This window comes from Lontra canadensis, unplaced genomic scaffold (genome assembly GCF_010015895.1).
Source record: "Lontra canadensis isolate GAN:19392208 unplaced genomic scaffold, GSC_riverotter_1.0 scaffold94, whole genome shotgun sequence".
Classification (NCBI taxonomy): domain Eukaryota; kingdom Metazoa; phylum Chordata; class Mammalia; order Carnivora; family Mustelidae; genus Lontra; species Lontra canadensis.
This window is the reverse complement of record NW_022631088.1, coordinates 854,176-872,321: the sequence shown is the minus strand read 5'-3', so window position 1 is coordinate 872,321 and position 18,146 is coordinate 854,176. Positions and strand designations below refer to the sequence as shown.

The following is an 18,146-nucleotide window of genomic DNA, read 5'->3' as shown; positions in this document are numbered from 1 at the left end:
CCCCCTTGGAGGGGGCCCAGCCGCTGACTCCCCAGGCCCCCACAGGCCTCCTCCGTCTGTGGAGGTGGCCTTCAGGGCTCTCCAGCAGTCTGGTAGAACAGGTGTGGACAGGTGAAGGGAGGTCTGGTCAGGAATCCTGGGGTGGGCTTATGGTGAGCCGGCCACTGAGAATTCTGCACTGAGGGGTGGGGAAGGAAGCTTGTAGGAGCTGAGCTGAGCTGGGAGGACTGAGGGAGCTGTCGGCCCCTTGGGCAGGGGGAGGATGTGGGAGATTAGCAGGTGTGGTTTGTCACCACAACCCCTTCCCTACTGGTGTGGCCGGGGAAGACGGGAAGCAGGGTGACCAGAGCCACCCGAGAGCAGTCTTCTGCCGCCCCCAGAGTTGAAAGCCTCCCAAAGAGAGCATAGGTATGTTCTAGAAGATCCCAATTATGTCCTGAGTTTCAGCCCTGCATAGAGGAACGTTGAGTCTTTTATGAAAGACCCCGAGGGCCCCATAAGGGGATATATGTTTCCAAATTCCCAAGGCCTGGGTATCCTGCCTTTCCTTCCCTTGAGAACCCCGGCTCCCCCTCTCCCTGGTGCCTGAGCTCTGCCTCCTGCTTTAGGCAGAATTGAAGTTGACCCTTCCTAAAGAAAGGCCTTCCAGGACCCTAAGGTGGGGTCCTGAGTCCCCAGCTGGGCTACCTGCTTATGTCCTAGGCTTGTTTAAACTAAAATCTTCACTGAGTTTCTTGGAGGCCACAAGGCAGCAGCCCCCTTTGACAGCTGGTGAATGTGGGAGATCTAAGGGCTGGGCCTGTGCCCACAAATAACCCAGGAGCCCGTGTCTCAACATACTCAGCGTATGTTGCAAAAAATTCTCCCAGTGGCCTTTGCTAATGTCCTTTGCTCCCTCCAGCCAGGTAGCAAACATGTGCTGATCTGCTCCCTAGAGGGAGATGAGTGAGATGAGGAGAAGCGAAGTAGGAAGAGGGGTCCCAGGACACCTGTTTCTGCACTAGGCATACATGAGGCTGGGGGGACGTTGAGATCTGGAAGAAGATCTGGAGGAGATCTTATGGACAGCATGGGACTGGAGTTGCTCTTGGGACATGAGCTGGTTTTTCCTGGTGGAAGTTTGTGCCGCGTACCCAGATGGAGGAATGGTGTGGGTAAAAATGCACAGGTATGAATCCACACGGGGAGCTCAGAGGACAGTGAGCGAGAGCCCCTCCATCTGTCAGACCTATTTTATGTATTTATGCAGGGAATTTATGAGGGAAAACGCCTAGGGATCTGGGCCAAGTTAGTAGAGTTCTCAAATGGCATCCCAGAGACCTCCCCCTGAAGACATTGATGCTATGGGCTAATGCGTTGTTCTAAGCATTCAACACCAGTGTCATTTAAAGATCCAACAAGGCCGTGTGGTTGGAATTTTCTTTTCCTTTTTTTTTTTTTTTGCTATCTCCATTTTACAGGTGAGGAAATCAAGGATCAGAGAGATTAAGTAATCAGAGAAGCTCATGGAAGGTTGAAGAAGGGAGCAAGTGGGAGGAAGAAGCTGGCACATTCCTTTGTGAAACTTTGTAGCCATTATTATACAGATTTATAACCTTCAGACACAATACTGTACAAACAGAATTTCACTGAACCAACAGAATTTCACTGAACCCAAGAATGTGTGGGTGGGGTATTCTCTTAATTTCATAAAACATTGAAGCTTGAAAACATTGAAGCTTGAGCCTGTCTTGGAAACTTGTCCAGTTCTGTCTCCTAAGATTTTTTTTCTGTTGAACGTGAATTTTTTTCTGTTGAACGTGCCTCATTCCAAAGCTGTGCTCTGGCTCTTAATACTGGTGCTTATTTGTAACAAGGTCCCCTTCTTTTTGTACATGTTTGTGGGTATTAGGATATATTGTTGCCCTTGCCTGTATTGTTGCCCATTCCTCCCACTCCTGCCTGAAGGGTTCCGTTTCCTACTGGACCTAAGGGAGCTGGTAGACTTCAAGGCTGACGGCATGTCCCGTGAGTGGGTGACTGGTCCTCTGGTCCCCTTCTGGTTCACCCGGAAGTTCTTCCAGGCATTTCTACTTCCTGAACTCAGGATGTTTACGTGAAGGTGCATCCTCACGGCTCCATGGGGCCCAGCCGTCTGTGTCTTGGCCTCGAGCTGCAGAGCCGGAAGGTACGTCCTTGAACACATTCTGACCTGTGTCTGCTGATGAAAAGCCACAGTGTCCCAGGAGGGACTTGGGGGACAGAGTTAGATGCCAGGGCTGAGAGGACAGAGCAGCATCCCCGGGGAAGCTGCTGGCGGGGAAGGGCCTCTGGGGACACTGAGACTCAGGACCAGCCCCTTGTATGGGCATTTGGAGTGAGGGTTTGTCACCGACAAGTTGGGAAGAAAACATCCAGGCTGGGGGAGGGGGAGAGAATGGGGAGCCAGGCAAGTTGCTGGAGGGACAGATTTCCAGTTGGAGCCTGAGCTTCATCTTTCAGCACCTAGCTGCTCAATTCCAGATGCTCTCCTCGGGGAGTTTCCAGCTCTTTACTCTCGGCTGGAGCAGTCAGTGCTTAATGAGAGTCAGAAGGGGTCCTGTCACCATGGGAAGGGCCAGCACGACCTGTAGATGAAGGGAGTGGGTACAGAAGGCAGGGTGGGTGAGGGAGGCCCCGCGTGGCCGTCACAGTGCCCAAGCTCAAGGTTGAGCTCCACGGGGTAGCACCTGGGGCTGGGTGGGGGGGGCACGTCTGAACGTCCCCCTCTCTCTCTCTGAACTCCTCGTGTCAGGAATCGTGAGCTGGAAATCACCCCAGAACAGACAGTCCTCTGCTGATCCTCTCTCCCCGTCGTTTCCAGAAACAGCAGGGTGTCTTATTTATGTATACGTCTCGGTGGGAACACGGCGTCTTGGAGTCCTAGCCCGTTAACCCCTCGCCTCGGGGTGCGCACGTGCCCCCGAGTGGACACCGGGTGCGTGTCGAGCTTTGTCCCAGGAGACCGCAGAGGCATTCTGTTGGGGAGACCGGGTGCTGGGAGGGGGGCTCAGGACGCGGGTCTCAGAACTGTCCTGGTTCAATGTGGTCCTGGTTCCTGGGGCCAGTCTTAGAGCCAGGACATAAATAAGGCTGCTCTTTGGAACTTTCTGGATCCTTTCCCATTCTCACTCATCTTTCCTTTCTTTTTACTGCTCCCTCAGCCTCCCTTCTTCCTCCCCTCTCTGTCGTGTTCTTCTCCTCACATCCCCAGCAGGGATTCATGGGGGGAGGGGTGTGGAGTTTTCATCCATTTGCTTACGTGCCAGATACTGAGTGAGCACCTGCTGCATGTTGTGCCCGGTGCTGGGCACAACTTAACAACTTCACAACACACACGGGTCTCCGACTTGAGCACCGCCAGCCCCCTTTTGCCGAGGCCTCAAACTGGGCAGGGGAGTCCCAGTCCAGCTAGGGGAGCCTTGGGATGGGACCCAGCCTGGCCAGCGGCAGCCTCAGGTTCTGCCAACCCTGAGTCGGCTTCACCCTAGAGGTCCTCTTAGTTTTCCTTGCCCGCAAACTGTCCAGGGATTGCCTTGGAAGAGTGAGGAGACTGAGCGGGTGGGCCACGCTCCACTCTTCTGTCCATGGGGAGACTGAGCAGGTCAGTTGCAGACCACGGCTGTGGTCCACAGCTGGTCAGGGCACACACTTACCTGCTTCTGCCCTTGTGCGATACCAGAGGGGAAATGAGTTCTACCCACCTGGCCGCCCGTTGGTGGGAAAGGAGATGTAGCCACTGGGGCCTTGAGAAGTGGTGAGGACGCATCTGGAAGGGCAGGCAGCAATTCCTACCTCTAGCAAAAGCAGGAGTCCTGCTCTCTCGCGCGGCAGTCTCCTTCCCCCTCAAAGATGCAGAACTGGTCCCTCTGTCTCCCTCCTGCCACTGCAAACACCCACCGCTGGAGCCCCGGGAATGTTATTCTTCCATTTAAAGACATTCCATTTCATGTGTAATTAAATGTGTGGTATTGAATTGATGTTTTCTTCTGAGCGTTTTTGGCAGCCCAGGACCCTCGGGTCTGGCTAGTGCAAAGAAAACACGGACCTCAGAGAAGTGGTTCCCTCTCCACGCCCCCTGCCCTTCCTGCCAGGACTGCACCCCCCCACCAGTCCATCTCGCACACAGGCGCCCTCTGGACTCACCTCGTAATGTGAGAACCCCGAGGCTGAGGAGACCCTCTCTTCTTCCGCTAGGCATCGGGGTCTTGCATTTGTGCCTTCTGGGACTGTCCTCATCTCCAGAAGCCGACTTTGCTGCTCCTGTCGGGCTCGGGGAGTAACGACCCATGGTGGCAGGGATAAGGGAAAGGATTCTCTCTCTCCATGTCCTTATAGATGTGATTGGTTTCTGCCATGGTCTCTGCCGGTTCAGAAGGCAGCGTCCTCACCGGGGTAGGCATGGCAGAGCCTGGTGAGGGGGAGGCTGTCATGAGTGAGGGGAAGGAGGGTGGTCTGCGCTTGCTGGACCCTAGAGTCTGATGGGCCACCTGTCACCGCTGGGCGACCTTGAGCAAATTGCCTCATCACCTTGAACTTGGACAGCACGTTGTGTTTAAGACCACTGTGAGGACAAATGAGACGAGGTGTGGTGAGCACTTAGCACGGTTCCTGGCTCTGATGGGACTTGTCTGTATTATTAGCAAAGGCATCAGGGGATGATGAGAAGCTCAGAGAGACCAGCATGGAGAGAGACAGAGGTGCTGGAGGAAAGACCAGAGACGTCTCTGCAATGAGGCTGGGACCGGGTTAGGCCCTGGGTGTGACAGCGGGCCAGGCGAGCAGGGAAGGCAGGGTAGCCAGGAGAGCCCATCAGGCCCCAAATGAGAGAGCACCTGTCTGGCCCTGAGGGGTGCTGGGAGGGCCTGCTTCTGAGTCCCTCAGGAGAGCAGCTTTCAGGGAGGGATGGTCTCCGAGCTGCCTGAGTGCGTGGCCTCCTAGGACAACCGTTACCCAAGGCACCGAGGGGGCCGATGGCCTTCTGTGAGGACAGCCTGGGTCTGACTGAGGCAGTGTGCCGGCTTTGGGTCCATGACTTTGCTACCTGACACAGAGTGGAGTCGGGACCACCATTCTTCATAACCGCCGACCCTGGGGCGTCTGGTTGTTTCCTTTCCTCCTGATCAATAGTAATCTTTAGTATGTGGCTGTCTCTGCCTTCGATGTCTTTATTCCGCTGTCTGACCGACCTCCTCCCACAAACTATTTTGGACTCTGTAGAGGGAGGAGGTTGGACATCGTGGTGGCAGGTATGGACTGGCTGCTGGGAGCCCCCTGAGCCGGCACTGGCTCCCCCCGGGGCAGCCTCAGCCATTTTATTGCAGGAGGACAAACCCTCTTCGGGTTTCTTTCCAAGTCACTCTTTGGTTCTCAGTAGACTGAGCTCTCGCGTCAAATGAAAATCCTGTAGAGGGGAAGGAACACACTTGTATTAAATGCCCGTCATGTTTCAGACAGTTCTGATGACCTCTATTATTCAGAAAGCGTGCCTCTGTCCTCCTAAAACTTGGCTGCGTAGACACTCACACACCCATTCTACGGATAAGGAGCCGTGCACGGCCCAGCAGCGGATACGGCTGTGAGCAGCAGGATCCGGGCTCCCATACAGACCTGTCTCTCTTCCCCAGTTGTCTGCTGCTCAGCTCCCCCATTTTTCATGGGTTTTATGCTTCCTCTTCGTGCCTGATCAGCAGCACTGAGTGGTATCTGCTGGGCACAGCCCTGTTCTCCCAGAACACGGAGGTGAGGCTGACAGTGGTCCCCGACGTCACCAGCCACGTCTGTCTGTCCTGCAGACCGGTGTAGGTCACAGAAGGTGCTGGGCAAGGCAGCTCGGGTGAACACGGGGAGGGCAAGGGGATGACCACAGCCTGCCCACTGAGCTCCGTGGCCTCTGAGGTCTTCTGGATGGAGGTGGCTGCGACCTCCTTGAATTAGTGATTCTTCCCTAGGTCAAGCTCACTCCAGGCCTGGAAGACCTCACAGAAGTGCATCCCATACATATGGTATAATTATCTTGGTCCTCGGTACAGAGAAAAATTCATGGAGCAGTAACTGAAACAGAACTCCTCATTGTGTTTCGTCTGAGGAACCGGTTGTCCTGCGGGAAAGAGAAACTCTGCGGATGATTTCCTCTGGCAGAGCCCAGAAGGGGGCTGTGTTGAAGGAAGAGCTAGGGGAAGAGTCAGGATAGAAAGTCCCAGGAGCTCCGTGTTGTCTCCCAGAGACCGCTTCCCCTGGTCCCTGGTGCACCCCCCCCCCCCCCCCCCCCCCGCTTTCTGCAGCTGCCCCTCCTCCCTAGAGATTAGGAGGTGTTCCCACGGCCTGGGCTGTGCATCCCTCTCCTTCCTCCTCCCCTGCCAGGGTCCCGGCGTCTGAGCCCTGTGACCCAGACTCTGCTGGGCCAGCGAGCCAGGCAGTAAAAGGAGATTGATGCCCTCTCCTCCTAGGAGAATCCATCACTTCTTGGCGTGCAGGTCAGATGGCTTCACCAGAGGCAGCTCTGAGCTACGCCGTGTGAGCTAAAAATAAGCACAAAAAGAGGCCCAAGTAGACAAGAGGATGTCAGAAATGGGAATGGCTCACTCCAGCCGTCTCCCAGGGCCCGAGCAGCGCCCTTTCCTCCCGCCCTGGTCCCCTCCCCCGACTCCTCCTCTGGGGCCTCTGGAAAGGAAGCTCCTTCCTTCTCCCTTGGGCTATAGAGTCCCAGGAGGAGTGGGGTAAGAGAAGTCAGACAAGGCTGGAAGAAGGGGAAGATGAAGGGTTGACTTTCTGTGGACCGAATGGTCTTAGTGGCCACAAATTAGGGGAGGACCGAAGAAAGGCCATCCTGAGTACTGGAAGGAACTCGAGTGCAGGAGCCATGTGAAGGAGAGAAGCTTCCTTGGCCATGCTCTGTGAACGTTGGAGAGTTAGCCCTGCCTCCCTTTTCTCATCTGTGAAAGGGGCACAATCACCCTTGGCTCTCGTGGTTATCATCAGAAGTGAATGTTGGCCACGGGGTAGGACCGGCCACCGATGAACTTCCCTTTACCCTGCTTCTCCCTGCTTAGGTTCAGGGATAAGCTGCTGCTCAGATGATGTTTTGGGGTCTACAGTCTTGTTGGTACACGGGGCTGTCCATACAGAAGTGACTTGCCTACACGTTTGGCGCACACCCAGCCTCTCTCCCCATTTGCCGTGCATAGCTCCTCATCCCCACGACTGGTGGGGTGTTCTCTCCCGGGGGAGGATTTATGCTCGAATGGAATCTATATTTATTTTCCATCCCTCCTGCTGCCCTTTCTAGATCTCGCTCCCCCTTTTGGAGACTAGGCTCAGGTATCGCTCTCAAAATACTTCTCCCCGAAGACAACTAGAGTGAGCCAGGCCTGTTTTATTCTGAGCCCCTGGGTGTTCCCGAGTCTCTGAAAAAGATCCCTTAGCAAATCTGGGTGAGGCTTCTGCTTCGTGCTTGCGGAGAGCAGCAGTGTTCCCAGGAACATGGTCACCTGTGCCCCCACTAATGCATTCAAGGCCCACAGCCATTACCCCTCTCCTATGGCTGGGGTTCTGCTACTGCCAGGCTCTCGAGTCCTGGGGTACGGAGGGAGGGTTGAGAAATGGCTCCCTGTTTGCTGCGTCCACTTGACTTGTCTGAACCTTTCCGGGCTTGTGATTCATGCTGCTGAGGGAGGGAGGGGAGCTGGTGGGCTCTAAGACATGGGCCAGCCCAGGCAGCTGAACAGAACCCACTCTCCATGGAATTCCTCCGTCCCTCTGTCCTCATTCTGCACTCGTGGCAGCTGAGAGTGAGAAGAGCTCGGGGGGCTGATGAGGTCGCTCAGCCCAGAAGTGGACTAAGGGATCCAGGAATTTATATCCTGTTGCTTTGCCTTTGTGGGGATGTGTCTAGGACACAAGAAGGCGAGAGAGGCATGACCTTCATTCGTCACATGGCTGAGCCGTTGAGTCCCTGAGAGGGACCTTGACTCAGCCTTGGCCGGGCGGCTAGGTGTGGGGAGGGGCCCCTTGTCAGTCGAGGATTGTAGGCCTTCAGGTGGCGAGAAATGAATAAAACATCTGCGGGTGTGGGACTGTCCGTTGAGAGCGGGCTTATCCCTCCCCTGCGAATGCCATCTTGTTCCAGTGGGTCTCGAAGTGGGGTGCCCAGATCAGCACGGTCAGTATCACGTGGGAACCTGCTAGAAAGGCAAGTTCTCAGGCTCCAGCCTGGACCTAGTGAATGGGAAACTCTGGGAGAAAGGGCCCAGCAGTGTGTTTGAACGAGCCTCGTAGAAGATTCTGTCGCAGCTCAAGTGTGAGAACGACAGTGCCCTCTTACAGTCTGAGGGAGGCTGGTGTTGGGGTGGGTCTGGGACCAAAGGGGCCTTGTCCCCTTGTGATTTGGCTACTCTGGCATGGCCCGATGCTCTGGATTCCAGTCCCAACTCAGCCACCAGGTGCGGACTTCTGACTTGGCCCTTGCTTGCTTCCCTTTCTTGTAAAATAATATCCATAACGATGCAAAGACCAAAACACGCCGCCGTGTTAGAGGACTCTAGGAATTACAAACCGTCATGTAACCAGCGCACGTAGCAGGTGAGTAGAACTTGCGTGTCCTCCCACAGCCATTTTACAGACAAGGGAACGGAGTCCTAAGATGTTTTGTGAGGAGCCCGGACGGTGTGGAGGGTCCAGGTCTGGTCCGGGTGCCCCCGACTTCTCACTCCTCCCCAGTCCCGGCATGTTCAGAGGTGTGGACTTGGCCTCTCACGGCTGCCTTCTTGGCCCGTCTGCGCTCCGCGGCCACACCAGGACGCTCACCTTATAGGACCCCGTGCATCATCGCTGGTCACCTGGGAACGATTAGGCAGCAAAGAGCAGATGGCCTCCCCTGAGTGGCCCTGACCTCCCATTTTCTCTCAGCGGGAGACTCTCTGGCCTTCCCCTTTAAGGCCAACAAATCCCATTCCTCAGAGGCTAAGAAATAGTGACACAGGGTGTAAAGAAGAGAACAGATTTTTAATTCACTTGTTGTGCAGACTGGGGCAGAGCCCCGCTGTGTACTCACATGGCTCGCGCCTCCGGGAGCCTACAGGTCCGTCTTGCTGGGGGGGAGAGAAAAATGGTCTGCAAACGCTTCCTCCCACAGATCCTCCCCAGTAGGTCATCTGGAACACGGTGGGGAGACAGTGAACTTTGACAGAAACAAACAAACAAACAAAAAGATTTGGAGTCTATTCTGGAAGAAATTCCCAAGCCAACCCAAACACCAATCTGCACCCATCTGTTCCTGTCTCCTCACTCACGGGGATGGTAGGCTTGCCTCTCCCCCGTCTTCAGTTCTCAGTTTTTGACAAGGTCCTTTGAGGCAGGTCCCCCCCCCCCGCCACCCCGCTGTCACGGCTCTTCCTAACGTCCCTACAGGTGGGCAGTGGGCGCCTGCCTGTTGTGCAGTCATGGGAAGGTCAGTGATCGGTCTCCATCCAGGCGTGCTCCTTTCATCACCAGCCCATGGCTCATACTAGCCCTCTATAGGCTCCTTTCCTGGGGTCCCATCCTTGCTTTCTCCCGGCAGACGGACTTTAACAGGCTTGCTAAGCCGGCTGAGGCAGTGGCAACCCTTCTCTGCCTAGACCGTGTTTCCAGGGTGCTCTCTGGTCTTGGCTTTCACGATCTCATTGGTTTTTCAGAAGAGCGGGATTTGTCAAGCAGAGGCTTCCCCCAGATAATTTTAGCTCCCACTTCGCAGTCTCCACCACAAAGCAGACACCTTGCTAGGACTGATACAGCTGCTGCTGTGTAACGAGAGCCCGTGTGTGTCTGCAGGTGTGTGTGCGTCTTTCGATGGTCCCAGGCACTGGGCCGAAGCCTTCAAGCAGGCTTTCTCATTTAATCGTCATAACAATTTAGCAAGAAAGGCATGGCTGGATGTTAACCCCATTTTACAGATGAGGACATTGAGGCTCTGGGATGCAATCACTTTCCCAAGCTCAAAAAAACCAACAAAGAGGTGGCAGGGCCCGGGATTCAAAGCACACTATTGGAGGGGCAGTCCGTGGGCCCAGGACACTCAGGTGTCCCCACAGAGCTTGTTAGACCTGCAGACTCTCAGACCTCCCGAGCCAGAACCCGCATGATGCCCAGGACTTTCCTGCGCCAGTGGCTGCTTAGACTGCCCTATAGGTGCACGCTGTCTAGAAACCATAGCTGATTGTTCCAGAATCCTGTGCATGAACCCTGTGGACTCTGTTTTCCAGCCGAGGCCGCTGTAATGTAGACCGGTTAGGGGTGGGTTGGGGCAGGGCTGAGACTGATTTGGTTTTGGGTCGGACTCGGCCCGCCACGCCCACACAAGGCCGGTTGTCAGGAGTGAGTTGGGTCCATGGCCAGGTCTGCCTCTCCATGCCGTGGGCACAGAAGCGGCAACCCCCCTGCGGTGAGGACAGGTGCCTGGAACTGACGGGCCGCTCTCTCGTCTTCTGTCCCCTCCTACAGACGTGCAGCACATTAAGAGAAGGGACATCGTGCTGAAGCGGGAACTGGGCGAGGGAGCCTTTGGGAAGGTCTTCCTTGCCGAGTGCTACAACCTCAGCCCGACCAAGGACAAGATGCTCGTGGCTGTGAAGGTACATCCCGGAGGTCTGCGGGCTGCCAGGAAGGAGGGAGGCGGCTGGGGGCCGGGGAGCCAGCAGCAGAGGCTCACTCCGTTCCGGGCTTGAAAGGGTTCTAGTCATTATCAGATGCAATCGGGCCCTTGCTCCGAGGTCAATGAGGTGTCCTCTGGCTTTGGAAGGCTGGAGCTGCGTCCCTGATCAGCCTGAGAATAAACTGGCTCAGCGCGCCTCCATAGCCATGGGATGGTCCGGTGAGTGAGGATGTCTTTAAACGGCTTGGACCAGGGAAGTGGAAAGATTTCTAATTTTGTCCCCCAAAGAGTCTGCACTTCCCTCAGACTTTTAATTTATAGGGTGACACGAATCCACTGGGCATTCCAGCATCCCTCGGAGGACTGGTAAATGAAATGGACATATTTGTGCATTGAGCAGGAAATAGAATAATGGCCCCAAACCTTGGGAAATGTTTCTCGCTGAGTAGTCGGGCATTAAGGGACAGTACCCAGATTGGATGACACAGAAAAATGTGTTTCTGTTTTCATCCTTTTAAGAGGGTTTTCTTCTCTCCTTGAGTCTGGGAACCTGGAGGAGGTGAGTGCCCTGGGATTTTGCACCATTTGCTGCCCAGGAGATCCACCCAGCCTCTGGAGAAGACACTCATCTTCCCTGGAGAAGGGCTGAGAAATGGTGTTTTCTGCTTTTCTTGTCCTCTTCAGATTTGACTCCTTTGTGCAACTCCCTTCCTCTTGAGTTCGCTCTCATATTGGTGCAGGTAGTTGTGGACTTTCAGAGTACACATGCAAGTATAACCCAAAGTTAGGTTTTCCCCAAATTGTGGCTTTAAGTTGATTGGCAAGATTTTTTTGCAATGGGGGAGACAGAGCAGACCTCAGAGCCTCTGTTCTAAAGATGTTTGCTGTTGGCTTGGGGGACAAGAGAATACTTAGGGAGGGAGGAGAGCGGGACAAGAGCATAATTTGGACATATGGGTCCTGTAAACCTGGCATTCAAATCACATGATTCTGGGGCACCTGGGTGGCTCAGTGGGTTAAGCCTCTGCCTTCAGCTCAGGTCATGATCTCAGGGTCCTGGGATCGAGCCCTGCATCAGGCTCTCTGCTCAGCAGGGAGCCTGCTTCCCCCTCTCTCTCTGCCTGCCTCTCTGCCTACTTGTGATCTCTCTTTCTGTCAGATAAATAAATAATACTAAAAAAAAAAGACACATGATTCATATTTTTAAATCGTTGATGCCCTTTTGACATAATCATCTGACAGAGAATACTCTTGTTCACAAGATCTCAGAGAGTCTCCTCTGATAGCCAGATAGCTGTTGGAAGAATGAGAGAGGGGTCCAGTTAACTCATCATCAGAAAAATGCATATTGAACCATAATGAGATACCAGTGAATGCCGAGCAAAATGGCTGAACGGTGGTGATCATAGCAAGTGCTGACAAAAATAGGGCGCGGCTGCATGTCCCTCCTGTGCCGGTGGGAAGGTGAAGTGGTATAGGCATTCTGAAAACCAGTTCGGTTTTCTAGAACATCAAACTGTGTGGCCTAGCACTTCTACTTCTAGACCTATATCTACTAGGTATTTGTCTTTCTTTTTATCATCTATCCATCCATCCATCCATCCAACCATCCACCTACCCACCCACCCACCTTTATTTCCTTCTATTTTTCTCCCTCCTTCCCTCCCTCCCATCCTTCCTTCCTTCCTTTCTATTACCTAGCTAGCTAGCTATCTAGAGATATGTCTAATAATGTTCAGAAAGCATTATTTACAACAGCCAAAAACTGGAAACAGCCCCAAAGGTCCATCGGTAGCCGCATGGATAAATAAAGGTGGTATGCTCATACAATAAGAAACTATTCAACTAAGAAAATGAGTGATCTGTAGCTATATGTAATAATAAACAATCTCAAAAACAGCATGGTGAATGAAAAAGGACAGATCTAGAAATAAATATATACATATATATCTCTAATCACCATCATATATATGATGTTATATATAATATATTATAATATATAATATAATTATATTGACTATAATTATATTATAAATATTAATATATTAATTAATATATAATTATAATTATATAAGGTTATATATATGATCCCACTTATTTCAGGTTTAAAAAACAGGTAAAACTGAACTCTAGTGGTTAGGGATTTATACTTAGGTAGTAAAAACTGTTTTCCAAAAGCAAGCCCGTGACCTCTATAAGTCAATGTAGTGGTTACCTTTGGGAGGAGAGAGAGAATATTGGAAGAGTGGGGCATGGGAGGTTGACAGTGTTTTATTGTCTCCTTACACTGAGGATATACTAATGTTAGTTTGTAATAGTTCAGTGTGCTGTAAAAGATTTTTCTTTCAACGATTGATCATGTTCTTAAAAATATGCTTAATTTACACATCCCATAAATATTTATTGAGCACTTACGATGTGCCTGGCACCAAGTGAGGCACTGGGGGTGGAGGAGGCAAGGGGACACATAGGACCATGTAACTCCCATCTCAGGATCCTAGAACATGAGAGCCCAGAAGGGATAGGTGAGGAGGAGGAGGGTGGTGTTCAGGATGATAACAACAGCATCTAATGGGAAGCACCAATTATGGCCCCACTGTCAGTAATGTGTGTGGGTTAATATTTTGCCCTCTCAAGCCACCCTAAGTGTCAGGCACCATCACTATCCCCATTTTACAGAAGCGGACACTGAGGCACAGAAAGAAAGGTCAGGGAATTTGCCCAAGGTCCTGCAGTGAATCAGTGGTGGGAGCACCTAAGACCCAGGCAGCCCCTCTCCTTCACAGAGGAGGGGAGGAGCCCCTCGTCACTGCCTTTCCCGGTTCCCTCTGTCTCACCAGGCTGTGATCTGGGTAAATGTTAGCATCGCTTTGAGTCATGAATTCTTCTTGTGGTTTTATCTAGTGTAGGGTTTGTCCTGTCTGTGGAGGCTTTTGTTTTAACTTCCATGAACCGTATAATCTACTTCCAAGCTATCTAATTAGTCCATGGTTTTTTGGTTATCTTAATTTTATTTCTCCCTGTTTTGGCTGCATATCATCTTGTTGGTTTTTTGGTTTTTGTTTTGCTTTGTTTTTAGTAATTATTTCTTTACTGTCTTTGAACAATTTTACTTATTTTAACATCTCTATCAGCCTGTTCCTATAGAATTAACTTTATTCATGTTGTGGTTGTTGATAATTTTAAACATTTGGATCTAACCTTCTCTTTCTTCCAGTATTTCTGGACTGCAACTCTGGAGTTCCTTTTCATTTGGAGAGTTGTTTTGTTTTTGTTTTGGGTGTTCATGATTTCTAGTTTCAGTTAGTTTACCTTGGAACACACACTGAAAATATTTGTGGGACAATCAGAGTGCAGAATCTCAGATTTTTAGTATTTTCCCAATTTCTTAAAAAATGGGTTTTTCTCTTAACACTTTTTAACCACTGACCTTTAGCAGGTTTTTCCAGAGTCTTTATCTGCATTGGGCTCCCTGCTCGGCGGGAAGCCTGCTTCACCCTCTCCCACTCCCCCTGCTTGTGTTCCCTCTCTCACTGTGTCTCTCTCTGTCAAATAAATAAAATCTTAAAAAAAAAAAATAAAAAATAAAGGCTTCACCTTAAGTTCCATAAAAATAGGCAACTTGGGGTACCTGGGTGGCTCAGTCATTAAGCGTCTGCCTTTGGCTTAGGTCATGATCTCAGGTTTCTGAAATCAAGTCCCGTGTGGGGCTCCCTTCTCAGTAGGGAGTCTGCTTCTCCCTCTCCCTCTGCTGCTCCCTCTGCTTGTGCTCTCTTGCTCCCTCTGTCACATTAAAAAAAAAAAATCTTAAAAATGTTTTTTTTTTTTTGAGGGAGAAAATGCAAGTGAGTACAGATGATGGGGGAGGGGCAGAGGGAGAGGGACAGAGAGAATCTTAAGCAAACTCCTCACTGAGCACAGAGTCCAAGTTAGGGCTTGACTTTATGACCCCAAGATCATGACCTGAGCTGAAATCAAGAATCAGACTCTTAACTGAGTGAGCTACCAAGACCGTCCCCCAAATTACTCAGATCTTTAAAAAAAAAAAAAGAAAGAAAGAAAGAAAGAAAACCAGCCAACTCTTTGTACTCATATTTCATTGGTTTCTGTGATGTTTCATTACATTAAGCAATGACATTAACAGATGGATCATAAATGATTTTGGGAAACAATCACAGCTGACCCTTGGCAAGCTCCCCTCTGGGACAAAGATATCTGTCTGGTTATCCAACTAGCAGTGAATATTCAAGGCATAATGAGTTTCAGTCAGGGTGTTCCTGAGAGGTAACAGACAGTACCAATTAATTTGGCTAGTCATGTGGATATAACTTAGTGGAGAGGTTTTTTCTGGCCAAAAGAACCCATGTGCAAAGGGCCTGAGGCAGGTAAAAGTTTGGTGGGTACCAAGGACAGAAAGACCAATGAGACCAAAGTGTAGTGAGTGAGGGAGAGGAAGGGCATGGAAGAAAGAAGGTGGAGAGAGATGGGGAGACCTGACATTTAGAGCCCATGACTGTGTTAAGGGGTTTGGACTTTATCCTAAAAACAATGAGAAACCAATGGCCAGTTGCATGCCAGGAAGCCAGATGAGAGAAGGGCACCTGTGCTTGTGATAACTTATCCAGCTTCCTCTCTCATAAGATCATTTGGGAGTGTCAACAAAGAGAAGTGACAGTGGGTTTTGAGAGAAAAGGAGAGAGATGATTTTTATACTTAAAAAGTGTAGGTTGACGTGTGTGTGTGTGTGTGTGTGTGTGTGTGTGTGTGTTTGAATATATAAAAGTTTGAACATTTAGGAATGTGTGTCTCTCTGCACGTATTAAATGAGTTTCAGTATACTAATGAAATCTGAAACCAAACACTTTGAAACTGTTTTTTTTTTGTTTTGTTTTGTTTTTTTCTTTGAGAGAGAGAGAGAGAGAGAGAGAGGAAGCAGGGGTGGGGCAGAGGGGGAGGGAGAGAGAGAACCTTATGCAGGCTCATGCTCAGGGTGAAGTCCATTGAGGGGCTTGATCTCACGACCCTGAGATCATGACCTGAGCTGAAATCAGGAGTCAGTGCTGAGCCACCCAGGTGCCCCAAGAAATTCAAATGTTCTTGTCATCTGGACTGCTTCCCTTCTATCTAACCAAATGGACCCATGGAAAACCAGGGCTGGGGTGGGCATGAGATATAATCCACATGGAGGGGAAGATCAAAGCACAATTGTCCTCAAACTCTGGGGGAAAAGAAAGGAGATGAGGCACAGGATAAATTCCAGACCTCTGATCTATGGATACTGCTCAGAGGACCGAGGGGAGCCTCCTTGGTTTCAGAGACCCTCTGGCAAGACCTGGCTCCCTACAATGACAGTTGGCAGCCGTGTTGAGCCCCGGTTCTGCCCGTGGTGTGCTCCTGGTGCCCCCGACTGGCGATCCACTTTGAAGTTTCCCAGCCCCGAAGAAGGGGTTGAGTGTGGACGCCACGGAGAAGGGCCAGAGAGCCACTGAGCTGATTTTCCTCCTCATTAGTCTCCTCCTGTCATCTCTGTCCCAGTTGCATCAGTCCCTGGGAATTGGGGCCACCTGCAGCTCTGGCCCCCTGATGCCGCACTGAACCTTTGCCAATTACATGGAAACCTCAAGTTGGACCCGGGAGCTGGAAAACCCAGGGTGAAGGCAGAGAGAGAACTGGCAGTGGACAAGGGCTGTGGAGAGACTGGGGGACAGCTGTTGCTTTGTGCCCCGTCTCCCAAATGAGAAACCCCTATCTGCCTGGCAGTGTGGAGTGCCAGGCTTGGGGACACTGCCTGGCACTGCCCGAGAGCTGAGAACAAAAATCCCATGACTGCCATCGGCGTCCAGACGGTGCGAGAGAGAATGATTTACAGAGATGGAGAGAGGCCATTTGGCTGGCCCCAAATTTGATCTACTTTTCCCTCCCATAAATCCAGCATTCCCATAAATCTTAGTAGTGTTCCATCCCACCCATGCTGGGTTCCTCTTCCCCATCCCCCCTTATTCTTCATGGAAAAGTAAATCACAGGCAGTCATTTTCTACCCACGGCCCAGGCCACATGGCTCAGGAGTTGGGTCACGGAGAGGACCCCTCTCACCATGACTCTGCCTTCTTCCACGCATAGCAAGAAGCTTTGGCAAATATCATTGCTCTGGCTGGACGTGGACCCACAGTGGCGTGCTCCTTTCTTAGCAGCTTCCCTGAGAAGGCAGCCAGAGCCGACGTGCGGAACCCATGAGATCAGAGCCGCAAAGTCAGCCACGGGCTGGACTGCCCACCGCCTTTCTGGTCTTAGTCAGCCCTACCTACTCAGCATCCTCATTGGGCCCGGCCCCTCTGCCAGCAGCAGTGTGTCCTGCCTGGTGGCCCTGTCTTCTGCCCTTTCACATCTGTGACCCCCATTCCCTATGGGGACAAGCCTAGTGGCCGATTCATCTGGTAAATTAATTCAAGCTGGTATGCTGGCCGGGAAAGTGTCCCCAGGCTCCAGATCCAAGCTCCTTGCATGGTCTTTGGCAAGTCAGTCCCCCATTCTGGACCTCGGCTTCCTCACCTGTGAGGTGGGAAAGCTGCATTAGATAAATCCCAACATTTCTTTCAACAGTAGAAACATTCCATCAAACACATTTTCGGTGAAAGCTGCAGAGTTTGAGAAGAGTGACAAGTGGTGCTAGTCGAAGGCGGAGTGGATTTGATTTCTGGCTAAGAGACCATGGCTCTAGAGGCATTGGCATGGACCCCGGGGGTCCCAGAGATGGCTGAGGTCTGGTTTAATGGTACGCTTCTGTCATTTGAGATGTGCGAATGCGTGCTGCCTCCCAGATGGGGGCTGGGCCTCAGTTTCTCCAGCTCTGGAAGTGAGCAGGTGGAAAGAAGCTGGTGATATTTAAGGTCCTTTTCGTGCTCAAAGGGCATCATCTGTAATGTGTGCTGGTGACTGATGGAGATCTGATGGGCCTTACCGGATAGGATTTTTGCCAATGCACAACCCCGCAGGCAAGGCAGCCCTGTGGATTCTGGTTAATGGGCGTGGCCAAGGTGACCGAAAGACCCCTGGCGGGCCTTGGCCTTTCAGAAGTAACATGATCTACAGGGAACGTCGGTCTGCCTCAAACACCAAAAAGACCAGATGTTTGGCAGAAAGGATGCAAACCAATCCCATGCCTGTCTAGATGTTCACGAATCTGAAAATAGCGTGCAAACTTCACACTCCCTCCCTCATGGCCTGGTGTTGTGTCTGGTGAGGGGACAAAACTCTGTTGGTGGGAGCAAGTGGCTGTTCGGCCCCGTTTGCCTTCTGAGCTCGCAGGGAAGGGAGGGAAGCCTGAAATGTGTGTGCACCCCTGTCCAGACTCCTCCTGCAGGAAGAGAGCCTCCCCCCACCGCCTTTACTGCTCATCCTCCTTGTGGCCGGCCCAGCTGCATCACTGTGGCTCAGAGAGGCTCTGAACCTTCTACTTCGGTCTCACTGTCCCCTTCTGGTGCACGAGCACCCGCACTC

The 18,146-nt window shown here is 51.7% G+C and overlaps 1 protein-coding gene across 4 annotated transcripts in view; it reads left to right on the top strand.

Moving 5' to 3' along the window:
* NTRK3 (neurotrophic receptor tyrosine kinase 3) overlaps nucleotides 1–18,146 on the top strand; it is a 367,285-nt gene that overhangs the window by 297,941 nt on the left and 51,198 nt on the right. For all 4 annotated transcript variants that reach the window (XM_032836989.1, XM_032836991.1, XM_032836990.1 and 1 more), the window contains one exon: nucleotides 10,498–10,628. In XM_032836989.1, coding sequence (XP_032692880.1) covers nucleotides 10,498–10,628 — 131 coding nt within the window. The remainder of the gene's footprint in view (nucleotides 1–10,497; nucleotides 10,629–18,146) is intronic.